Source organism: Gouania willdenowi, chromosome 7, assembly GCF_900634775.1.
Source record: "Gouania willdenowi chromosome 7, fGouWil2.1, whole genome shotgun sequence".
NCBI lineage: Eukaryota > Metazoa > Chordata > Actinopteri > Blenniiformes > Gobiesocidae > Gouania > Gouania willdenowi.
Window position 1 is genome coordinate 23,844,019 of NC_041050.1, and position 26,515 is coordinate 23,870,533.

At 39.2% G+C, this 26,515-nt stretch overlaps 1 protein-coding gene across 9 annotated transcripts in view; it reads right to left on the bottom strand.

Moving 5' to 3' along the window:
- The window catches only part of myt1b (myelin transcription factor 1b), a 62,568-nt gene that overhangs the window by 3,420 nt on the left and 32,633 nt on the right, over window positions 1-26,515 (bottom strand). For 7 of the 9 annotated variants that reach the window (XM_028451876.1, XM_028451878.1, XM_028451877.1 and 4 more), the window contains 14 exons: window positions 25,126-25,481; window positions 22,697-23,728; window positions 20,869-21,003; window positions 19,339-19,429; window positions 19,027-19,143; window positions 13,630-13,844; window positions 12,727-12,914; window positions 11,139-11,387; window positions 10,600-10,754; window positions 9,229-9,291; window positions 8,859-8,927; window positions 6,589-6,651; window positions 6,154-6,234; window positions 4,451-4,672 (listed from right to left, as the gene is read on the bottom strand). In XM_028451876.1, coding sequence (XP_028307677.1) covers window positions 4,451-4,672; window positions 6,154-6,234; window positions 6,589-6,651; window positions 8,859-8,927; window positions 9,229-9,291; window positions 10,600-10,754; window positions 11,139-11,387; window positions 12,727-12,914; window positions 13,630-13,844; window positions 19,027-19,143; window positions 19,339-19,429; window positions 20,869-21,003; window positions 22,697-23,728; window positions 25,126-25,481 — 3,036 coding nt within the window. The remainder of the gene's footprint in view (window positions 1-4,450; window positions 4,673-6,153; window positions 6,235-6,588; window positions 6,652-8,858; window positions 8,928-9,228; window positions 9,292-10,599; window positions 10,755-11,138; window positions 11,388-12,726; window positions 12,915-13,629; window positions 13,845-19,026; window positions 19,144-19,338; window positions 19,430-20,868; window positions 21,004-22,696; window positions 23,729-25,125; window positions 25,482-26,515) is intronic. The other 2 variants (XM_028451881.1, XM_028451882.1) reach the window with 2 other exon arrangements.

Sequence of the window (26,515 nt, forward strand, 5' to 3'; positions counted from 1 at the left end):
TAGATGTATACATAACAAAATATTATCACATCAGAATATCAAATTACTAACTATCTTAAACAAATGGATGGAGCTTGAACCTATATCCCCCTTTCCACTCTGTGGCAGGGATAATAATAATAACTATAACTGCAAGCAGTTATGAAAGGAGGCCAAGCCTTCCTGCACGACCCTAACCCAGGTTATGCGGAGCCCATGGAATTACGTCACAAAGGATGACGGGCTTGGGGCGAGCGTCAGGACACAGGCCAACGTGCCATTTGCAGTGACCATGTGGATATTAAGTTTATGAAGATGTGATTTCAAATGTGAAAGTTACAGGACAAAATGCGTTTGCACCCACTACAGCGCCACCTAGTGGCACATTTTTTGGTATGGGTGGTCTGTGTACTCTTTTACCTTGTAAATTTCAAAGCCCTCAACATAATACTTGAGCTGAAATACATTTTTGTTGTTTATGTTGTATTAAGCCTCGCCTACTTTGACCAATCACGATTAACTTCGAGATATGGCCTCAGAAGCGACCCAAGGTCATACCATCCAAATTTGGTAAAAATCGGCCTTGACATTTAAAATACTACTACAGTGCCCATCGGAAGTATGTATTCATATGGGGGCTTAAGTAGAGTTGTCAATTATGGCCAAATGAGTACAGTATGTGTTTGAAGGTTGGATGTACAAAGAGGTGTACATACTCTGTACTCTGTAGTGTTATAAAGGGGTATATCAAAGTAAAATAGCGTGTGTGATTTCCCTGGTTTAATTCTATGGGACATGCGCATGATAAATGTATTTGTTTTTTTGTTTTTTTAACTCATTTTTATATTTTTTTTGTAGGGTATATATTTCTGTAATGTATGTTTTTTGGAGTCATTATGTGTATTTTTCGATCTTTCTGTTGTCTTTCTGTGCATGTTTCGTGTAATTAACTTTTTTTTGTTGCCATTGTAGTATGATTCCGGAGTCATTTTGTGTATTTTTTGTAAAAAAAAATTATTTTTGTGTATTTTGAATCATTTTCATATTTTTGTTGTTGTTTGGTGTATTTTTCTGTAATCTATGTTTTGTGGAGTAATTCTGTGTGTTTTTTTTAGCCTTTTTGTATATTTTTATGCATTTCTGTTGTCATTTCGTTGTGTACTTTTTGAATAAATATTGTTTAGTTTTTGTTTTATTTTACTCATTCAGTATATTTTTATTATAAATACCTTATGTGGGGTGAGGGCGTGTTTTCAGACGTGTGCCTGTGTGAGTTCTGCATGTACATCCAAGGTGCGCATTTGGTTATATAGCACGTAGTGAAAATATCACAATTTTTAATGCTGTATCCGTGGAGAAATGTGCATTTTTCACCAATAGCTTTGAACACAGCCGTGGTTATTGCCAGCCAATAACTTCCGGGTCCTGTCCATCTGGTCTAAACAGCGAACGGTCAAATAAAGATGAAAATAAACATTTTGAAATGTAATTACCAAATAAGGAACAGTCAAAAAGTATGTTTCCTCAAAAGAGAAGTCCACAGGAGCTCAAAACTTGTGAAAGAACCTAAACTATCTTCCTCTCACTCACTTCAACGAGCAATTGGCTCTGGAAGCACACATGACTCTAGCTCGCCACTGTGATTGGCTCTGGAGCGGAGCTATGTAGTTAAATAGATATAGATGGTGCGCTAGCGCTCCCTCAATCTGAGGTCAAAAGCTGAATAGGTTTCACTTCTGGATGAACATGAATGTGACTTCCGGACAAAAATAAAATTAAAATAAACGTTTTGAAATGATCAAATTACTCCAAAAAACCACTTCTTGTATTTGGAAGCCATTGACAAAGTTTCAGGTCGAACAGACACTGCGCCGGGGAGATAAACACACACGCACACAGACCTTTCTTGCATTAAAGATAGATATAAATGTCCCATATTTGCAGGGCCCCCTAATGTCCTACATTATTCAAATTTGGCTCATACCCCCACAGTCACATGCCAACCAGGGATCTCAGATATGGTGTTGTTAGCCCTTATTTTGACCAAGATATGCAAACAGTTTGCGTTTTTATAGCTAGCTAAAAAAATTATTCGTTAATAATTTGCCCATATTTTGACCAATGATTTTATCAACTTTAGATCAGGTCCAACTGAAGACTCTACTTGACAACTTTCATGCTGGTTGAACAAAACTCCAAGGAGGAGTTCCAAAAAGTAAGTTTTTGATGTGTAGTGACTTACAAAGAGCAATATGCCGTGGGAGTGGCCGTGGCCTATGTCAAAAGATGTGACTCTATTTAGGGAACATGTGGATATAAAGTTTATGAAGATGTGATTTAAAATGTTACAGGCCAAAATGTGTTTACACTTATAGCGCCACCTAGCGGCTCAATTTTTAGTATGGGTGGTCTCTGTGTGTGTGTGTCTATATATTCCCTGTAAATTTCACAGCCCTCAACATAATTCTTCAGCTGAAATAAATGTTTGTTTATTTATATTTTATGTTCTAATAAGCAACACCCACTTTGACCAATAACGATCAACTCTGAGATATGGCCTCAAGAGCGACCCAAGGTCATAACTACCAAATTTGGTAAAAATTGGTCTTGCCATTTAAGCGACATAAATTTCCCTTATTTGCAGTGGGGCACTTAGTGGCCTAAATTATTCAAATTTAGCTCATACTCCCACAGTCACATGCCAATCATGGATCTCAGATTTGGTGTTGTTAGCATTTATTTTGGCCAAGATATGCAACATTTCGAGTTTTTATAGCTAGCTAGAAAACTTTACTCGTTAATAATTCACGCATATTTTGACTGAATAAAATTCTTTCCTCAACTTCAGACAAGTCTAACTGAAGATATGCCAAATTTCATGCTTAGACAAAACTCCAAGGAGGAGTTAGAAAAAGGTTTTGCAGTTTTCAAGATTTTGCGCCTACAAAACTCAAGGCAGAAATGGGCGTGGCCTAGCTCAACCATTCAGTGCTATTCAGGGAATCTGTGAATAAGAGATTTTTGAAAGTGCGACATACGGTGTGGTAGTTATCGCCAAACCGTGTTGACCTTGGTTAAATATAGCGCCACCTGCTGGCGGACATATGTGAGTTTCGAATTCCATCAAGGTATTGATACCCTGAAGCCCACACCGAAATTGATTATCCTTTCTTAAACAGTTTCTGAGAAAAACTGTCCGCTTTAACTCGGACAAACGGACACACGGACGGAGCTCAAACCTATACCGCCCTTCCACTTTGTGGCAGAGGATAATAATGATAGGAACCAATACAAAATGACATCATGAGACCTTTGTTCTTTCCTGTATTAATGGTCAGTATTAGTGGCCACGGTCACATGATGTTTTTTAATTCGGAATTAGTTATTCCGATTGAAATTATTCGGAATTAAAGTGTTCTGATTCATGTTGACATGGAAATAGTAATTCTGAATTGAGGTTTACAAGGAAAACCGGTTTATTTGGCTTTATTTAATTCAGCTTTAGGTCTGGGGATTGGACAGCGGGTGAACGTGACGTATTCACGTCTATCGGAAAAACACAGAACAAACCTTTTCCTTTCGGCTACAACATAGAAGACCACCTGAGAACTGTTTTCCCCTTTATTTTGATTGTAGATTTGAAACAGCAGCTCCACAATAACACACTGTTTCACTTTGCTCCGGAGAGCATAAGAGAGATAGAGCAGCAAAGAAGAGAGATAGAAGTCCGTACTTTGGTCAGTCAAAGCCAGCGGTTAATGCAACAGTTGCTCCGCATCCACTATGCAAGACAATGAGCGAAAAAGAAACTTCATGATGATCCGCGCATCATTAGTAAAGCTCTGGTGCTTCGTGCCCCGAGGAAGCCATTTCGTTTTCTGGGGTCCGTGTGTGCGTAATAAGTGTGTGTGTCCGTGTGAATGTCTGCATGTTTAAGCCTCCGTCCATCCACTCTTTTCATTATATCCATGTCTTTTAGGGCTTTTATTAAATAAATTGTCTCAGCTCTAGTCCGGGCGGTCATCCTGGACTATGTCGTCACCAGCGCATCATCGCGGCAAGTCGCGCATGCGCATAACGACTGGAACTAACTCAAAGTGGAATTAAGTGTTTACAAGAAAGAGGAATTGTTTAATTCGGAATTAAATTCGGAATAAACCAGCCACCTAATACTGATTTGATTTAAATTCCGAATGACATTTTTTCATTAGGAATTAGGGGTTTACAAGATCAGTTTAAAGAGGACTTCACTTTTATTATGAATTAAAGAGGAATTAAAGCTCCCATGTAAAATGTGGCCAGTGTGACTCTGGGATCAAACAATCATCAGACAATTTGTTTTGGCTCGGCAGTGATAAAAGCTCTATTCAGTCATTGTTAAACAGCTTAAGCCCTCAGTTTCAGTAAACTGTAACTCGTCAGAATGAACGAAACAATGTTTGGATGAAATAAGTTGAAGTGTGCAGCTCACCTGCGGTGTGTAAGGAAACTCCCGTTGGCATGTCCAGAGCCGTCACACCCCAGGGTGGGGCAGGTGGGCCCCTCTGTTTTAAAAGCCTTCCAGTTAAAGGGCGTGCCATTCAGAACGCCCTCCTTCTGCCGGCGGGCGGCCAGTGGACAGCCGTACGCACTGCGGTGCGTGGCATACTTCCCGCTGATGTGGCCCAGACTGTCACAGCCAGGCACTGGACATCTGCACAGTAGGACAGAGGACAATAGCAAGTGTGGTGACATGCAAGGACAGGAAGGAGAGATGAAGAGCAGACCACACGTGAGTTAGAAAACTGGGATAACATCAAGAACTGAATGACAACCTGAATGACACACGTCCACAAACTCATGTTTGTGTTTGATATCTTAAAGCTGCTGGAGACAAACATTTTCTGTCAGATAAAGCAGTTATTCATCACCATAATTTGCAAGTAAATAAGGTTTACATTTCTGCTTGAAAGTTTGTTTTGATCACCAATGTAAACACTGCATCTGTCTACAGGACTCCACATCCCACAATGCAATGCACAACATGTTAATAAACCAGGGGACACAGTCAGCCCTCAGTCTGATTTTGTACAGCCCCAAAAGTAAACAAAATGGATCAGAAAACACATAAAATGGCAGAATAATACACAAAATGACAACAAAAGAACACTAAAATCCAAAAGACAAAATGGCCACAAAAATGGGCAATATGATTCTAAAACACACTAAATGAAAATATACAAAAATGCACATGATGACTGTAAAAATATTTAAAAAACAACAAAGAAAACACAAAAAAAACTGTAATGCTCCTTGCCTTGGTTGCCAACCACCATAAAACTACACAGAAGAACTCTAAAACACACAAAGTGCCCACAAAAATGCACAAAATAACAAAAATGCACATGCTGACTAATAAGATACAAAACAACAACAAAAAACACAAAATGACATTAAAAAAGCACAAAATAACTAATACGTTACGTTACTTTAGGTTACTTTACTTTACGTTACTTTACGTTACTTTACGTTACTTTAGGTTACTTTAGGTTACTTTACTTTAGGTTACTTTACGTTACTTTACTTTAGGTTACTTTACGTTACTTTACTTTACGTTACTTTAGGTTACTTTACTTTAGGTTACTTTAGGTTACTTTACTTTACTTTAGGTTACTTTACGTTACTTTACTTTACTTTATTAATATTGACTGATGAGGCTTACGCTTTGCCTTCATCTGATAAATAAAAGTGATGATCTCCAGCAGCTTTAACTTAACTTTAACACTACTTCCACTCAAAGGCACCAATCATTAAATGTAACTAACATTCATCTATGTTCGATTTGTGACACATTAAAAAAGTCATGACAGCTGTTGTTTTGGATTTAATTTAATTTGGTTTCTATTCAATTCAACACTATTTAAAAAAAAAAAAGGACAATCATCTGGAACAAACAAGCATGCAACAATCTTTAAAAGGTGCAGATGTATTTGTTCTACATCTGGAATCAGTATCTGCAGTGATCCATCAGTGAGACCCTGGAGGATCCAATCAGGGCTTTGGCTCTACCTCAGCGTAGGATCCCAGTGGCTTCCCTCCTCTTTCCCTCTCTGTCTGTATCTATCTCTGCCTTTATTCCATTTTACCGTCAGTCACACTAAAAGGAGACATTATGGCTTTCTGAGCGGTACGAACTTTAAAAGCTCGGAGTCCTCCTGGTTGTCCTTGGTAGGAGTTTTAATTCCACTTTTCTTGGCACGCGGGCACCCAGAGAGACTGAAAACAGAAAGTATGGGATTGATAACTTAGGCTTGAAAAGTACTGATGAAGTGCTTGATAAAGGAAGAGAACAATATAAGGAAGAACCATTTTACAGATGTTGTTCAACCTGCATGTTACAAACCAGAGCAACTCAGAAACGCCTCAATGTGGCCATGGATGTGTGTGTATGTGGTTCCTGTCTGCAGTTAACTGTCACTAGGCCTCTCTGACTGTGTGTGTATGTGTGTGTGTGTGTGTGTGTGCGGGTGTGTGTGTGTGTGTGTGTGTGTGTGTGTGTGTGTGTGTGTGTGTGTGTGTGTGTGTGTGTGTGTGTGTATGTGTGTGTGTGTGTGTGTGTGATTGTGTTACCTTCTGTGAGAGGCGTAGTTTCCCGTGATGTGACCTGAGCCGTCACATCCTGGAGTGGGACACCTGGAGGAAAGAGTGGCCGTGTGTTCAATACTTTAAGTCCATTATAGAGGTTTGTTAACCAATAAAAACTGAAAAGATGTGAGGCTTTACAGACACGGGCTACTGTTATCACAGGGGGCGGGGCCACAAAACATGTAATTGTATCTGATCTGACGGTCACATCATCATAATTCATGTTAGCATTAGAATAGAATAATAGAATAATGACCAATCTGAGCATTAACACAAGAAACAATACAGACTTTGTGTATTTTTGTTGTTGTTTTGTGTATTTTTGTACTCATCTTGTGGGTTTTTGGTGTAATTTTGATTATTCTAGTTGTTTTTTTGTATGTATGTTGTATTTTTTGTATATAATTTCCCATTTTGTGTTTGTAATTTATTGTGTGTTTATGGAGTAATTTTGTGTAGTTTTGTCGTTATTTTGTATATTATGTATATTATAGGGCCTGCACTACAAAGCTGGATAAGTATATCCGGGATATATCTTTGTTAGCAATCTTCACCTAACCAAACATTCTGTGTCAGAAAGCCCCGTCCTACAAAGCAGGATATGAACACGTTCACTGAAGCGAAGTGATTTCAGACAGGCTTCGTGCATGCTCCTGTGACAGGGGTGGAGATTGTAGCATCCGTCAGACCAATCACAATCATGGGGAGTGTAGAGCAATTCATGTAACAATTGAGGAATAATTCTTTAAAAATATGAGGAATTAAAATTCATAACTCAGACCAAAAACACTGTTTCTGCAGAAAAAGCAGATGATTGTGATTGGTCTGACGGATGCTACAATCTCCACCCCTGTCACAGGAGCATGCACGAAGCCTGTCTGAAATCACTTCGCTTCAGTGAACGTGTTCATATCCTGCTTTGTAGGACTGTTATTGCTTAAAAACGTGAAATTACACAATATTAATCCATGGGATGATAAACGGCCAGTGCTCTAATCAGCCAGTTTCACTTTATCAAGGCACAGACGTGTTTTTATTCAGGTAATCCTCCTCAATTTATCACAGACACACTTGGGATGAGAGCACATTGTTTCACTGTATGTTCCTGCTGAGACTGACCGTGTCACTATATTGTATGTATGAATGAATGAAAGAATGAACAAGTTCATCCGTCCACGATACGGAGAGCATACGACACAGGCTTCATCAGCTGACTGTAGATCTGTCCATTAGATGTAAATCTAAACCTTTTTGAAGGATGTCATCGTAAATAAAAGGTTTCAATTTTCCCATTAATAATCTTTCTTTTACCTAAACGCAGCTGTGAAATCTGCACCAAGGATCGTCTAACAATGGGCAGGTGATTTTCCAAAAGAACTAATTGGTCAGGAGGCGGGACTTGCTCAGATCTTATCCACTTCATATCCTGATCCTGACAAGATTAGGTGTTCAGCCTAAGTTACAGCGGTGATTTAGCCCCGTAAGACATTAGCCAGAGTCTGGAGTACACCACACAACAAATAAATCCCAGAGTTAGCGTGATAAGAGGATATCTAGCTTTGTAGTACAGGCCCTTTGTGTATTTTTATTTGTTGTTTTTTTGTTTGTCTGTTATTTTTGTGTAGTTTGTAGACATCTTGTGTGTCTTTTGGAGTATTTTTCATTATTTTTGTTGTCTTGTCTTGTTTTGTGTGTGTTTGTTGATGCTTTGTGTGTTTGAGTCATTTTGTGTATTTTTTTGTTGTTGTTTAAATGTTTTTGGAGTTAAAAAAAATCTCACATTTTTTTTAGAGTCATTGTATGTCTTGTTATCAGTGTTTGTCTGTTTTTTTTGTGTATTTTTGTAGTCATCATATGTGTTTTTGGAGTAATTTTCTGCTACCAATAGGACTGACATTTAATGTTGTTTCCTTTAGTAATTGCAACTAGTGATTGATTTCTATTTGATATTTTAAACGAGTTGTATCACACAGGTTTATTATTGTTGAAAATATATGGATGTGTTTTTTAGCTCACACTATTTTGAATATAATCGCCAGACTCTTCTTTAGGATAAATCTATTTTCCACATTTTGTTAGCTAGAAAAAGCCCAGTTTTTCAGTAAGTGAAGAGAAAATGCCTGAAATGAAAGTGAGCAGATGCATTAACAGCATAACGATAGATGCAGTGCAGCAGCAAAAAAGGAGCAGAACCAGTGAGCGCCACCTGGTGTCAGGAGCAGTTAATAACAGTAAAGGTGTAGGAGCACACATACTTGAGTTCAGGGGTGTGGGCCGCCATGAGGGACCGAAGGCTCTTATCAGCGAGAGGACACCCAGATAGACTGAGAAAGAAAACAGGACGGGCAGAGGAGAAGGACAAGAACAGGGAGGAGGAAGGGGAAAGAAGTGAGTGAAAGGAAATCAAGAATGCCAAGGTCAATTCGGCAGAAGAGGACAGGCAGCAAGAGGTAAATTACTGATGCATATCAAAGTCAATGAGTGGCATTCCTTCCCGAGCTCACGCCACATTAGTGCCTGTGGCGTGTCAGGATCAAATGGAGTGTTTGGATTGATGGCAGCGCACCACAGAGCTAACACTACACATGTGTTTGTTCAGCATCAGAGGTACACAGCGATGCGTACCTGCGATGGGACGCGTAGTTCCCAGTGATGTGACCGCTGCCATCACAGCCCGGTGTGGGACACCTGCAGATAGAGAGAGCAGAGAGTCAGGAGGAGAACGGTGAACATTAGAAGAAGCAACACAGGATTTGGTTCATGGATGATTCAACGGTTTGATGGAGTTTGAGATACAAAACACAATATTTTGTTCCCGGTGACGATACGATACTTTGACAAGAAAAGACAAAAACTGATTGCTTTTTGAATAATAAGCATGCTTTTTTTTTACTTTAACTCTATATGGCTTTTTAAAATTGGCTGGAAACAATCATTTATTTATCAGATAAAGAGTGTCGGGCTCATAGATTAATAAATTAAGGATTATTTTCTCAAAAACATATTTAAAAAGAATGAAATTGTTGAAGGTTTCACACTAAGTGGGAATCTACAAAGTAAAATAAACAAAACAAAAATAAAAATAGGAGTGGGGCGAGAGTTCACAATAAAATATTTTAGAAAGGGAAAAAATTTACTTTGGGTTTGACCTTTTCAACTCAATAGGAATAGAAAAAATAAAATACATTTTATCCAAAGGAATCCTCCACTGTTTTTTTTTTTTTTTTTTTCACAAATTAGGCCTAAAATATGTTAAATGTGCTTGTTAGAAGATTCATGCCTAACATAACACATTATTATGCACCATATTCATTTAATAGCCTTGTAAAAATGGGACTGCTTTACGGTTTAAGAGCCTGTTTCACCATCTTGAAATCACGTGATTGATGACATCACACAGCCCCATTGCCTGTAAACATCCCATTGTTTTCCATTGTGGTGAAGCATTCAGCCTGATATTTTAGATCATTTAGCAGCTTTTTCAGTCAAAATGACAACTTGTGCTGCTTTTGGATGCTTTAAATAACAGGAAAATTTAAATTTGCCAATGTAAACTTTTTTTGTTTAACAAAAGAGAATAAAAAGAGTTGTAACCCCCACCCCCCCAAAAAAAAGAAAATGTGACTGCAGGGGGCAACAGTTCCAACTTTCATAGTAGACAATGAAGCAGAAAAAAGCTCACTTAGGGGACAACAGTGTGCAGGTGATGCTCTGATGGCTGAAGTTATAGAGTAAATCACAGACTGTTGAAGACACACAAACCCTGAGGATAGAAGGACTTCCACCCAACAGTGTCCTCACACTGTTTAAGGGGGAGTAAAGGCCCCTTAGGAGAGCTCTTCTTCTCTGCTCTATTGTCTGTATTGCGATATATCGTCTCACCCTTATCAAATCCATACGTCACACTTTTTGCAGTGTGCCATCTCTGAGTTTGTCGACTCTTGATCTATGCATTGTGTTTATGTAAAGTATATATCATCACACTCTGCTACTTACGAGAGCAGGTCTTTCTTGGGATCCTTGGGCTGAAACTTGACCTTAAAGTTTGGGGTTGTTACCTCCCCGGGGTACTTTCGGTCTTCTGCACAGTCCTGCATCATGTCACAATCCTCTGCATCAGATGACAAGTAGGACTGACCAGTGTGCTCCATCTGAAAAGGATCTGCACGTCAATGAATCCACCGCAGTTTAAATACATGCTTTAAAAAAAATACATGTTTGAAAACCACTCCACTAAAGTAGGAAACATTGCACATAATCAAATGTTTCCAAATGTAGAATGTCCTCATAGAAAATTATATTCAAGCCTCTTTTTTATTTCCTTTGAAAGAAGTTCAAAGAAGTTAAAATTAGCATATGCCAAATGAAGGATGGTGCAATCCACACGACACACCACCTCTGACACACATAGCAGTGTGTACAATAATGCTTGCACTTCATTGAAACAAATGAATAATAGAAAGAGGAAAAAGATGCATTCCATTGAAAGGTTTCCTCTGCTGTTGTCAATGTTGCAATCACATTGTTGCTCTGACCTCATCCATGTCCTCCTCCCTTTGGCGGTTGGGCTTTGTGTAGTCCAGAGGCCCCTCCCACTCTTCTTGCTTGTAGGTGTGCAGATTGGGCGACGTAATTCCACTGCTGCTCCCGTGATGGAGTGAGGATGAGGAGGATGGGTCCGGGGACCGCACTCCTGGGCTGGTGGACAGGCTGCCCTCACATTTGATAGGCTTCTTCATACTCAGGTCAAGGGTTCCGTTCTCATCCACCTCAATGTCCATCTCCTGGAGGCAGATCAGATGAAAACATTCACCAGTGAAACAGCACCTTCAACTCACTCTTTGTGCACGTTTCAATTTTTAGTTTTACCTTTCATTTCATTTGTTTCATTTTTGCTAAGATTGTTTAATTTTTAGAGCAGAAACGGGCAATTTCTATCACAGTGGGCGCCACAAAAATTTGATTGTTTGTTTGCATTTAGAATAAAGACCGTTTTGAGCAGTCATACATGGAACAACAGATAGTTTGTGTGCATTTCTTTTGTTAATTAGTGTGTTTTTGGAGCCTTTTGTGTATTTTTGAAATAGTTTATTGTTTTTGAACTCATTTCAAATGTTTTTTGTGTGTATTAGAAATAATTTACTGAGTGTATGAAGTAATTTTGTGTGTTTTTGTCATTTATTGCTGTATTTTTCATCATTTATTGTGTTCTTAAACTTATTGTGTTTTTCTTTGCTGTATTCCTGTGCCTTTTTTAAATAATCTATTGTAATCATTTTTGTCTATATTTGAAATCATTTTTGTGTTTTTGAACTACTTTTGTGTCTTTTTGTTATTTGTAGTATTTTGTGTATTTTTGAAATCATCTATTGTGTTTTCGAACAAATTTTTTTGTGTTTTTGTTGTTATTTGCTGTATTTTTTAAATCATGTGTTGTGTTTTGAACTTGAATTGGAAGAAGAAGAAGAAGAAGAAGAAGAAGAAGAAGAAGAAGAAGAAGAAGAAGAAGAAGAAGAAGAAGAAGAAGAAGAAGAAGAAGAAGAAGAGTGGGAAATGTCTATTTTCATTTTTTTTTTTTTTTTTTTAATCATTTCAAATCATGTGTGGAAATCAAATCTGGTGATGCAGACCCTTTCCTCCCTCTAAAAGGAAAAACACTTTCTAAAAATCTCAATATGAGGCAGAATGGCGCTCCAATTACACCCCCTGTGCACACAGAAGAAACAATGAGTGAGGGAGTTACAGACAAAAGAGCGCAGAGATTCAGAGAAGGGTGAAAACGAGCAAAAAGAGCCGTAAGAAGAAAATAAAAGAGACGGAGGGGGAGTGATGAGATCCAACAGATAATAAAAACAGGCTACCTGGTGGAAAAGTGATGCAGGGAACTGGCAGCCAGCCAGATCCAATAACAACATTAAAAGTGTGTGGAATGGAAGGATGAAAGGCTTAAAGAGGCAAAGGTGATGCAACTAAATCTCAACAGCTTTCTGTAGCCTCCTGATGATGTATTCATGGCGCGCAGAGGAGGCACACCCTGGCCTCAGCCTCACTGCCATCAAGTGATGCTCTCCGTCTTTCTTATTTCATACTCAGCTAGCCCATATCTAGTTCTGCTCTAGATACCTTGTTTGGGGATTTGATGCTGAGGTTCTCAGGTTTGCCCCAGCACCGGGTGGACAAGTTGAGGATGGCGGTGGCAGCCATGTGAGCAGCTTCGGCGTCATGAGAGTAGTCGTAGGCCAAGGCAGAGCTCTTCCCGTAACGGAGTAAAGTGAGGCTTGGCGAAGATGACTTAGGGAATGAGGGTTTAGCTGATGGAAGGCACAAATCAAGTTTTACTTCAGAAAAGGAGTACAAGTGAAAAAATTAGAAAGCTACTAATCAGAATATTAGAGATGGGCAATATTATCGGCCAATATTTGCCATAAAATGTAATATTAAGTCGTTTTTCCACAAATATTAACAAAAATTGATGGTGTTAAATCGCCAACAAGTGGTGGTAATGAATATTGTTTGGGTATCCCACCCTGACCTTTCAATGCAGACGTTTCCTGTCAAAACAGGAAGTACTGGAATGTACTAGCGTTACGTATTCAGACCTTCTCTAAAAGTCTTGTGAACCTCCGTTCTGTGAGCTAATGTAATGTCTGTGAGTGTTTTGAGATGATAAACAGTGTTTATGATGGGTTTCAGTCATTTTACAGTGTTTCGTTCATGTTTAACTAGCTAGCGTGCTAACCCCTGAGGAATCACTAACTCACTAGTTATTTTAATTTATCTACACCTCATGTACAAACTATATAACACATTTTATATTTGATGTGTTTTTTGCACAACATTGAAAGATTATTTTATTGTGTATCGGTATTGATTAATATCAGAAATTCAGTGTCGGACAATATTGGAATATTGGCAAAAAACTAATATCGAACATCTCTACAGAATAGTATATAAAGAGACTTTTAACAAGGTTTATCTAAATTTCAGACAGAATGAATAAATAAAATGTCAGATCAAAGCTCCTACCTTTGAAGGCTTTTGGTGAGGTTTCGCTGGTGGACATCTTTGGAGCAAGTGTGCGCTTCCCAAACACTTGCGCGTCAAAGCTTGCATAATCGAAGGACACCTTGGAGTACTTTTCCAGCTCCTTGGCCAGGTTGGCACGGGGCGTGGCTGGCGCAATGTTGGGCCTATAGCTGCCATACTGGGGCATCTCCAGCTGCTTCACAAAGCACATGGGCCTGTCGGGAGGACAGAAACAGAAACCATGTGAGGGCTGGGGCAAAACTGAATCAAAGACAGGAGAAACAAGAAAAGAAAAGGTAAGATAACGTGATCGATGCAATAAAGAAATACAAAGCAAATAAAGCAAGGATAAAAAAGGTAAAAAGAATAAGAGAGGAGGGAAATGGAGAGAGCTAAGATAGGGGGCAATGATGTACTTAGCTAGAGTGCAGCAGGATTAAAAGCTCTCTTATCAGCCGAGGGCACATTTGCATGTTGTACAGCATGGAATTTATGAGCTTTAAGCCCTCTCGTTTTCCTGGAGAGCCGGCGCTTTTGTCAGACCTGTTGGCGTAAATCCACTGATAGAGCGGAGATGCAGGAGAGGGCGAGCAGAGTGAGAGGAGGAATGGGAGTAGATGAGATGTGGACTGGGGAATAGATTGACCTTCCTCATCTCTGCTGCTCTTTATCTGTTGGCCCAAATACTGTGCTACAGGGTTTTCTTCTCCAGACAAGAAGGACAGTGATCGACTTTACTTCATCTTTGTTCTAGTTTGTTCAGATATTTCTGTGTAAACCCCCAAAATAAACACATATCATTGTTTTGCTGCAACTTTCAGTGAAAATACTAGAATTGTGTTGGGAAGTCACTTTGTCAGAGCAAACAAAATAATTGACAGTAAGAAGGCAGTAAAAATCTGTCTACGGAACTCCACATCCCACAATGCAATGCCCCAAAGCTGTATTTTTTGTAATTTTGAAATAATTTATGGTGCTTTTGAACTCATATCGTGTTTTTTGTTCTTTGGTGTATGTTTGTGTCTTTTTGAAATCATCTATAGTGAAAATAATTTTGTGAGTTTTTGTTGTTTTTTTTCTGTATTTCCGTGTATTTTTCTTAAACCACTTGTCGAAAAATTTTGTGTGTTTTTATTATTCGAAGGATTTTTAGGTATTTCTGAAATTATTTATTGTGCTTTTTTCAAACTTTTTTTGTGGGTTTTTGTTGTTATTTGCTGGATTTTTGTGTATTTTTTAAATCATCATAAGAAGAAGAAGAAGAAGAAGAAGAAGAAGAAGAAGAAGAAGAAGAAGAAGAAGAAGAAGAAGAAGAAGAAGAAGAAGAAGAAGAAGAAGAAGAAGAAGAAGAAGCTCCAGTGGGAAATGCTCATTTTCCAAATCATGTGGGGAAATCAAATCTGATGATGCAGCTCCTTTCCTCTGAGAGGAAAAAAGCTCAAAATGAGGCAGAATTGTGCTCCATCATTTATTCTATTTTTTACGTCAATTACTGTGTTTTTGAAATTGTATTCTTGTGTATTGTTTTATTAGATAATAAAATATCTAATAAAATAAAATAAAAATAGCATTAAACTTTTAAAAATAACAGTTAAATGCAGGAGACATTAAACTTGTCTTTAGCAACTTTAATGTAATATAATAACTCACTCCCTCTAAAATCTCAAATGTAATTAAACTGTCAGGTTCTGTTTAGTTTGTGTTTAGTCCTTTGGTTCTGAGTCTTTGTGCTTGGTTCGTGACTGATTAGCTCCCTCATGTTTCTACCCAGGTGTGGCCCATTCCCATTCAGGCCTCCTCCACTATTTAGCTGAGTGCTTGAACACTGAATGTTTGCTGGTTCATTGTGTATTGTCAACCCTCCTCGTGTCCTGCTGCGTTTGTTTCCTGCTCCCAGTTATCCTTGTGTCTTTTTGGATTTAAGTTACATTTTGGAATACACATGGACTGGTTCCATGAATGCTATGCCTGCATTCTGCCTCCATCTCTCTCTGCATTTGAGTCCACACCATCCACAAACCGTGACATAAACTCCACCAAAATACAACATAACTTGTCATCTTACATCCAGTGCAGTAATATTGAAATGCAATTTTTTTTCTAAAACCTGGAAAATTCTCGGAAATTAACCCCAGGAATTCAGGCAAATGACATTGTAAATTTAAAAAAAATCTGTTAAATATTTAAGGAGTTTTGATTAACATAAAAATACAATAATAAATCCTTTTAAGGCAGAATAAAATAGATGAGTTCAGCAGAAAACAATTGGATTTGAATAAATGTATGTTTCCGTTAAACACTTTTAAAACATGTTTACTGTGTGTTTTGATTGCGCTCTACAACATCAAAAACATCAAGACACTTGGTAGCTGCAATCACATACACTTTTTCCTCTCTATTGATTCAACATGTATTCAACGAGAACACAGATGGTGTGTAGAATCTTCAGTTTCACACAGAACTGACGCGCAGCGCAGGCTCATTAGAATAACAATAGGAAGAGAGAAACCAAAGCATTTCTTATTATACACAACGCTCTGCTTACCACGGACGTGTTGGTTCTCATGGAAGGCAATTATTTTCTCCTTCCCCAAGACGCCTCCCTAATTCACATAATTAGCTTATCAGTTGCATTATTAATTAAAATACCAACGAGGAAGAGTACAGGCTTAGCATAATACCATCATCTGGTTAGAGTTAATTATCATTCTTTGGGCCCTGGTCGCGGTACATGGTTAGTTGGGGGTGAAGAAAGGAGATGCAACGCTGGATGCTTTGAGACATTTTTTTTATTGTGTCGTTAACTGTCACTGGCCGGCGTCATCTTTAACATGGAGCCCAAAAATCAAGGCTGATGTCTCTCGCGCCGAGAGGACTTAACTGTGAGAGTCTAATTAGTGCCTGTTATTCAAACTTTGTTCTAGATCCTCGGAATAAACACTTATTGATGACATGCAGTATAATCCCTATCACCTCTTTCAACATAGATAATAGGGATGTAACGATTCACTCAACTCCCGATACGATTCGATTCACGATACTGGGTTCACGATACGATTCTCTCATGATTTATTTAACAAAATGAAACTGTAGACAAATTTTTTTTTGGGAAAAAAACTAGAAAATACAGTATTATTTTCCTTTTATTTTTCATTGTCAAAAGAATTCCTTGATAAACTATTCAAAACAATGCAATTTAACTAAAAATAAATCTTAAATGAAATAAATAAAGGAATAATACAAATGAAAATGAAGCCTATTAATTTAAATTCTGGTTCTATAATAAACAATGCAAAACTGCATAATAGTTCTTTTTCTTTTAAAAGTGCAACTGAAAATGTATTTTGTGCCTTAACAATTGGACTTTAAAAAAAAAAAAAAAACCGTGATTGCACTGATTTACATCATATTTGTTTGGACCAGCAGAGGGCGCTGGTAACACAGTGGTCGGTTGGCATGCAGATATCTTGCAGTGAAGAAGAGAAGCTATGCTAGCAGACAGAGCTAATAGAAAAACGTGACTTTTACAGATATTCAAGTAATATTACAGATATTCTTTCGGTGGTAAAGGGGTAATGAATCATTTATGAACATATTTAAGAGTAGAAGGTGGCCAGAAAGAAAGTATTAGCAGACTCCGCCTGCCGCCTACACTTGTGGATAGCGCCCTCTGCTGATTAAAAAAGTACTGCCATTCAATTTTCAGAAAATGGATATCAACCGTGATACCTATGAATCGATTTTTAACTGCCTTACGATTAATCGTTACATCCCTAATAGATAATAAATAAAAAGAATTTCTTCCACAAAATGTGAGAATTCACTCACAAACAAATGTCGGGGGTTAAAATTGCAGGAAATTTCCGCGCATTGCATTGTGGGATTTTGGAGTCCCCCAGAATAATGCATAATTTTTGTGGTTTAGCCCTAACTTTTAACGTCTCACGTTGTCACGACAATACGAGTTTAGACTGCAATGTTCAAAGTGTCATTTATCATATTTAAGTATTTAAGAAGTGTTTGACTTCATTCTCATTGTGATTTATTGTGTTTCCTTGCCTGAAAAGGAGGGCAGTAATTTGCTAGTTCTGTGGCAAACAGCAACATCAACATCCAGCAGTGTTTTGGTACAACTGTATAAAGATTGTTGGCTACAAGTGCTCAATTTGTTTGGTTGCCAAGGCACCGACATGTGCACGAGGGCAGCACAATCCACCTCACAAGGAAGCCTACACCACATGGAAGGGGTGGGACCATAGAGTTTACGATACAACACGATAGACAATCATGGGCGGCTCGTGATAACAGTACGATTTTTTCAAAATGAAAAAAAGACATGTTTTTATTTGACTTTAACTCTGGACATACTTACATGCATTACTGACCTCAATATGAATATAGAATAAACACTAATGTAAATAAGTACATTTTTCCCATTCAACCCTTAGGGGACAAACCTCCTGTGCGTGACCCTCTGTCTGCATTGATCTGCATAAATGGGTGTAAAATATAAACAAAAGCAGCTAGAATGTTCATTCTTTTTGCTACAGAAAGCTAAGATATTTTCCTCCATCCAAGTTCCAAAATGACGCGAGTGAAGTGTGTGTGTGTGTGTGTGTGTGTGTGTGCGCGCGCGTGCGTGTGTGTGAGTGAGTGAATGTGTGAGGGAATGAGAGATATTGTTGCAACAATAAGGGTATAACGATTCATCCATTAGATCAATTAATTGATTTAAATTCCTACAAATCCAACAATCTGTGCTCGGCAAGTTGGCCTTCCGGATAACATTAATCAATCTAAAATTGATACAGGGAAATAATGCATTAGATTAAAGCACGGCAGACTTGATAGGGGTGTGTTTTAAGTGCATTTAATATTGAAGACGTTATGGCAGACTCTGGCGGCTGTACCAGCAGACAAACACAACAAAGAAGCTGGCGAGCGAGAAATTGATCAATGCAATGGGGTCCAGTGTGTTAATGTCAGCTTCCTTAGATTTGACCTCATTAGCAAACCATCGACTTCTATCCAAATATTGTATTTTGAGTTCGGTTTTGAAATTTCAACTTTCATCTTGTCTTTTCTACTTGACATTATATTTCAACTTCATTCTCGAATTTTCAACATTAATCTCAACATTTTGACTTCAATCCTAATATTTTGACTTGAATCTCGACATTTTGACTTTAATCTTGACATTTCAACTTTATCCTTGATTTGCCCAAAATAATTTTCACCATAAAAATTGTCCCTAATCCGCTTCTGTACAGTTCTCAGAGGGTTAAAGTGCAAAACAGTGCGACTGACAATACCACACCATATTGTGTGATGTTACGTAATGTAATCAGTCAGACTGGTACAACAATCGGTGTATTGTGACACTTCTTGATTACGCACCGTAACACTCTGTCGTTGGGGCTTCCTTTGAGGAGCTCACTGCCGGGCTGAGGAAGGTGAGGCTTGTCGTGGCTCTTGGACAACTTCTCAGCAGCAGCAATGGGGCAACCAGAGAGACTAGAGGGAAGAAGGAGACGCATCTTAAGAAAACAGCCGACTGCTGAATCAAATCACACCGAAACTTTAGCTGTACTGCATACATGAATATATGCATGCAGGGAGCAGCGATGCAGCTGCAGAAATTTGCACATTGGTGAAAAATCTGTGTATGCACAGATGTTTTTACTGCACTTTGTGTGTCAGTATGAGTACCTGCGGTGTGTGTTCCGGTTACTGTTTACGTGGCCCTGACCAGTGCAGCCTGGAGTCGGACACTTCAGCACATTTTCATGCATGGCCAGAACTGAGGGAACACAATCACACACACAGTGCAATCAAATCCACCATCACATTCTGACACAAACATAAATACAGTAAACAGAGTCAATATTTTTATTTTTCTTCTTTAAAAAACAAAAAAACAAAACATCACTGCTTCTTTCGATATCAAACCCCAAAAAGTGTGAAGACACTCTGATGTTTGAAGGTTTTCATAAATAGTGGGAAAACATTTTTGTTAGATAAATGAATAAATAAATGGAAACACTCGCATCAACTTTGCCCAAATGGATTATTAAAGAATGTTGGAGTCATCATTGAGTCCTTCTTCTTTGTCACTTTAATTATTTCTGTTTTGAGGGAGTTTTCAGCCTTTTTTGAGCTGGGTTTAAAGCTTTGATCATCTGATGAACAGCCTAGTTCAGTTAAATTATGGTTTTCAATATATTGCCTTCTCATAATTATGTCCCATTTATTCTTTTTGCATTTTTGAAGAATATACTTTATTGTCAATACATACACAAAATGTGTTCTCTGAAATTGACCCATTCTTAAGGAGCAGTAGGCAGCCAAGGTGTGGCACAGTAATGCCCCAGGTGAGATTTGAATTGGTGACTGTTCAATTACAAAGCCTGCTTCCATTATGCCACCAAGCTGTCTGCAAATACCTGATCATTTTTCAGACTGGGGACCTCCACTGTACCTGAAGGTGGTTGAACACAAACATGAACATTCAAGAACAGTCATGAGGAGACAGGGCCATCTATAAAGGGGAATATGGGGGAGAGCTTTTTGGGGCCCATCCATGAAGTCAGCAAAATGATGGTCCATTGAAATATAAATATGTGATAACCACATTTATTTATTTATCGAATAATATCCATTGTTATCCAATAAGTTTATTATTATTTGTGCTATAGCATTTAGTGATCTTGAAGGTGTTATAATCAGAAATAAAATGGGTTGACCAAAATGGAACAATTAGTTTAAACTGGTAAATAATGGGCCTGGTAAATTGTGAATGTGGTTAAATTGACAAAAATAAGCATGAAATATGGTGAAAAGAGGTTAAAAGTAACAATAATGGGTCAAAATAAGCGGCATTAGGTGGGAAACAAGGTGGAAAGGGTCTATAAGTGGCAACAATGTCTTAAAAGTGGAAAATGTGCAGCAAAGGCATTGCAATTTGATGGAGAAGTGGCAGAAATTGTAGTAATGTTACAAAAAGTAATTAAAAGGAGCAAAATAATGGCAAGTAAACGTGATGAAAATAGGTTCAAATATGGCAAGTTTAGTGAAGTTGCAGAAAAAATGTAAAATTAAGCAAAAATGGGCTCAAATTCTTCAAAAATTCTTCATAAAGGCATCTGGTGACCCACTCCCAGTGTCTCGCGATCCCAAGGTTGAGAACCACTGGTATGGAAGACAATGATTTAAAAGTTGCTAAGAGATTGAAGCTCTCACTCTCAGGGGGGATCCTGTCCTTGTGTGGGCAGCCTGAAAGACTGCGATGGTGAGGGTAAAGCCCGGTGACATGGCCTGTCCCGTCACAGCCCGGCGTGGGACACTTGATCTCTCTTTTCTCTGGCCTGCTGCTTTCTGGATTAGAGGGAGAGGGAGAGGAAGGATGAGAGGAGAAGAAAAGAAGAAGAAGAGAAGGTGGGATGAACAATGCCAACAAAAACAAGTGGTTATTGCTCACAGACATTCCGCTTCGCTGAGCATGAAAGGTATAGACTCACACCAGACGACTGTACAAAGACGACACCATTTGGATTCTGGGCTTGTGTGTGAATTGTCTGTTTTATGGACATGTTACTCACTGCTGTTATATTAGAAGACTAAAACAATGACAAACCCACAAAGGTACCTGCATCAAAAGCCTCCCACTTATTTCTTTCTCACACAGCAAAAACATCAGGAAGGTAGTGAAAGCACCAGATGTTTAGCAGCTGATCAGATTTTGCTAATCCCATGGTTAGCGTCAGTGTCAGCGGTAGCAGAGGCTCAGAGTAAGGAGAAGGAGGGCTGCGTGATGCTCTGCTGGCCTATAAATTGAATGTGAACGAGACACACGTCTCCTAATTAGTGTCGAGTAGAACAAGAACAACAGGAACAAGCGAGTCAGAAAATGGATGGATGGATAGATAGAACAAGAGCGACACCACGGGAGGGAGCTGAAGCCACGGACGAGGCAGCGCGGAAGCACACGTGCTGCGATGAGGAGGATCGCGACAACTCAAACACAACAGAGAAGAATGAAAAAGTGTGTTCAGCTGCAGCCACTCTATCACCGTTACAATGCAGGGAGGAGGATCCAATGCCAAAGTCAGTGACTCATCAGTGGTTATTTGGTATGCTGTGTTTATTTGTGCAGTCGCCTCCGAATGATTCAGCACAAATTACAACTTGCAAAGCTTTGGTACTCAGGCAGACATTTAACCAACTGTTGACTCTTTGCCTCGACTTTCCACTTACATTTTGGCAGCGTGTCGGAGGAGAACATGAATACACTGCCTCACTCTTGTAAGTTCACTACACTCTACGCAGACGACCAGGTTTATATCATTACCACGTCTTCTCAGCATGATGATGATGATGATGAAGAGGCTTTAGTGGGATCTTGGGAACTAACTGGAAGAAATCCCATGGAAATGTGTGATATAGTCCCTAAACATTATTTGTGAAACCTTTAATTCGTCAAATCACCTTAACGTTTCACGTTAAACCTCGCACAGCCGTGTGATTGGAGATGCTTCTGCTATGACATGTCACCAGGTAAAATGATCACCAGTTAAACTAATACACCATTAGCTAAACCAGGGCCTTTTCAGATTTGAATAGTCATAATTCATCACACAAAAATACACTTTAGATGAAGCTTTGCATTCATTTTCAATCGCAGGATAACATGATTGTGACTCGAACCGAAATACCTAGCGAAAGATTTTGAACGGGATTGTGGGAGGAATTGGACGTATTTGTCCAATTGTTACACTTTCTACACATTAAATTACACGTTATCCAGTGAAAAACAGTTTGTAAATGTGAATGTGAATTCTGTCTTTTCCATCCACAGAGAATCAGAGACCCTAATTTAGTTATTTTGCTAATGTTAGCCTTGACTTTTTTTTTTACCGTCTCACTTTATGAAAGACGTATTGGTGAAGGAGCGAACATAATTGAACAGGGGCAGCCATTAACTACACCGTCGTCAACCATCAAGTACAGCCAAAAGCCTCATACTTAGCAATGGGCTAACATTAGTAGGGTAAAGGTTCCACTGCCTCACCTTTGCTGAAGTAGCTCTTGCGAATCAAGTCCAAATGCTTGGGTCTGTCCTCCATGGTGAAGTAGCGCTGGTGGTGGACGTCCGGGGCACGGAGCAGTTCTCTGGGTCCAGGAGACTTCACCTGCTCAGCCTTCAGGGCGATGGCTTGCTCCAGCAGGCCCAGGTTTCCTCTGGTCATGTCGAACATCTCAGAGTCATCTGTGGAGCGCTGTGAGAGGCTGTCTGCATCGTCAAGATCCTCCTCTTCGTCCATGTTCTCAAGCTCTTTCTCGCCTGAATTGTCTGACTGCACTTCTATGACGTCGGGAGAGGCAGAAGACAAAGCCTTGTGGATTTTGTAGTTCTCTCCTATTGTGATGGGGATGAACTCTTCCAGCGGACTGACCCTGTGGGGGAGGAACCCTAACGGGGAGACGCCGTTGTAGTTCTGAAGTGCGCTGAGCTTTTGAGCTTGGTATTTGTCAAGAGGGCTACTGTAGGAGTCAATACGACCTGGTTCGTGTACGTTAAAGTCCTCCAGAGGACTGGCCTTCTGCTCTTCGGTCTGAAGTGTTCCCTGAGCTGTAGAAATGCTGGTGATAGTGCGGATGGCAGTTGGCACGTCAGAAATTGGCAGAGCGTGATCCTGGTGTTCTCCCTCCTCTGCTGTTGTCTCATGTTCCGTCTTCTGCTCCTCCTCCTCCTTGACCTCAACAGCACCTTTCATCTGGTCAAGGTTGAAGCTTTGGGTGACATGATCCACGTCGTTGTCCTTTTCTTGCTCCCCCGTTAGCAGAGCAGACTCCTCCGCTTGTAATTCTTTCTCTTCATCCCTGTTTTCTTCTAGCTCCTCTTCTACTTCTTTACCCTGTTTTGCTCCATCAGAGACATCCTCACTGGTCTCCATAGCAACCACTGGCAGAACCGTTCCCATCAGAGTGCTGTTGTTGTTATAGACCTGGCCGAGGTGGAGCAGAGAGTTGGCCACCTCTTCAGCACTTTCCAAAGGGAAGTGACAAGCCTCAGGCTTGGACTCGACCATCACACACTCCTCTGCAACCAAGATAGAGAGGATAACGTCAGATCAACAAGTCAAGGAAGTTCTTACGGCATCACCTCTCACCTGTGTAAAGTCACTGGTATTTATTCATTTAACGTTTATTCAACATGGACACACAGTAACAGTGATGCACAAGTCCCACAAGTGCTTATAGCTTTATGCGGACATGTACTCTTCTCACAGCTTGTCCAGTCAGTTTGGGATTATTTTACAAACTTATGAAAATGTCAGGGTTTCCCACAGGGACCATGTACACATCTTGGGGAACATGTTATTTTAAAAGACCGTAATTTTGCTAATATTTGTTCAATCTGTGAAATTCAGTTTCTGAAAGCTAAGGAGTGTCACATCATTACGGTGATCTTATTTACACGTGACAGAATAATAAAATATGCCGCATTGTTTTGACAAAATCGTCACACACGCAACAGAGAGAAGAGAAAGACTGAAGTCCAAGAAGAATAGAATGAGACCAAATACTGGTGGATATAATTAAATTCTACCTCTCTTTATCTCTATCTTACTCTACTGAATGAGGAAACTTATCCTATATGAAGTTAAGGTATGATAGTGTATATACTGATGATTATCTAATGTTCTGCCTTGAGTTTTGTCATAGTTTCAATTTCTAGGAGGAGATGTTTCTCAGTGCTTCAATGATTGAGAAATTTTAAGAAGATGTTTATGAGATGTTTCAAGGATAGATTGTTAAAATGCATAATAAAGGTGACTGACTTGAGTCACCATTAATTTCAGATTTTTTTCAAGCCTTTGTTATAAAGAGGGACATGAACTTTCAAACCTTACTGAACATAACAACTTGTTTATTTACTATATTGTATTTTGCCATTACAAGGTAGATTCAAGAAAATATCGAGGACTTCGACGGTCCTTTTTTTTAAAAATCTAAATATGGTCACCCTACTCTATCAATGTGCAAATTTGTCCTGTCCACGAGAGGCTTTAAAAGGTTGAGTATTTAAGAACAACTAGTAAAAGACAAAGACACCTTAACACAGTAAAAATTACACCTTCTATGCATTGGTCTGCGGGAATCTTACAATGCAATGCACCAAAATTTCTGTTTACAGTGGAGATCAAAACAAACTTACGGGCGCCAATTTTAAAGTTTTACATATTTTTTTCTGTACAAATGATCTCGGATTTATTGAATGATGAGGCAAACAATGTATGTCTTTATTTGAAAATAAGAAATGATAGATTCCAGCAGCATTCACAATAAGAGCCCATGACATCCTCAGTCATACTGGTGGTGGTAAGGTACATCTGCATCTACATCTTCCAACCGCCATCTTTACATTAACAAGGGAGATAATTTAGAAAATTTAGAATAAGCCCAGTTCGACTGGTTAAATAACATTGAGTGTACCTTCATCTGGTGCACATTTCTCCACTTGTTGATATGAATCCTCCTCCACTTCCTGTTTAGCGGCCTGGCCCTCCTCCTCCTCTTCTTCTTCTTCTGTTAGCTGCTCTTTCTCTTCTTCTTCTCCTTTTTTTTTGTTCCCATTAACTTCCTCAACTTCCATTTTGTTGATCACTTTTTGTTTTTCATCGTCTTTCTCTTCATCAGCCTCACTGCTGACATCGCTGTCTGCACTGAATCCCTCATCCAGGGCCAGCTTCAAGGGGTGGGACTTCCGCTTGGACGCAGGCCGCTCGCTTTCCTGCTCCGCCTCCGCTTCGTCAAGTCGGCGCTTTCTTGCAACTGGACATCCAAAAATGCTTTATAGCGGCAGAAAAGGATCAGAAGAAGAAAAAACAATTCATGAATAACAGGCATGAAACACTTTTGGCTTAGGGTAGGAAAACAAATAAGGAATGGGAGTGGGTGTCTCAGTGTCTGGCCTGAGGGTGGCGCAATGCTTGTTCGCTTAGACAACCAATCTCAGCCAACTGAGTGGAACGTTTAATGAACAATTTGTATGGAGAGGCGCATGGGCAAGGGAGCAGAGGGTGAAATCCAATAAACCTCTTCTTACTCTCACCTAGGAGATGCCGAGAGAGACAGAGAGACAATCTATAAAGAAAGTGCATGTGAAAGTGCCTGCTGAGCGAATACACGTCCCCTCCATAAAGACAAGTCACGAGCCACCAACGAGTGGCCCACATCTCTGAGGGTTTCTGATGGTAAACCGCATCGATGAGGGACGAAAGAAAAAAGAGATAAGCTTGAATAAAAGCTACAGATAAACAGTTATTATCAATGCAACATGGATTAAACGAGTTAGCAGGAATATTGAAGTGATCTTCCACTGTTTTTACAAATTTGGCGTAAAATCTTTTGAATTTAAATATTAGATCTATGCCTCACAAAACGCATTATTTTGCACCATATTAATTTAACTGCACCTTAAAATGGGACTACTTTACAGTTTAAGAGCCTATATTGTGCCATCTTGAGATCACGTGATTGATGATGTCACACGGCCCAACTGCTTGTAAACATCCCTTTGTTTTCTATTGGAGTGAAACATTAAGCCTACTTTTTAGGTCATTTAGCAGCTTTTTCAGTCAAAATGCCATTTTGTTCTGCTTTTGATTGCTCTAAAAAAAAAAAAACAGGAAAGTAACAACCCACTTTTTTCTGCTAAATACAAAACTATTTAGGTATTAAGTAGTGCTATTGCTTGATCCTAGTCCAACTTTTAACATTTTAGTAAAAGTACTTTAACTTTGCATATTTTGTTGTAAAATGTCAGCGACTGCCCTCTTAGTGTTGAACGGCAACTATTACAATAGAATTTTGCTATTGGCTG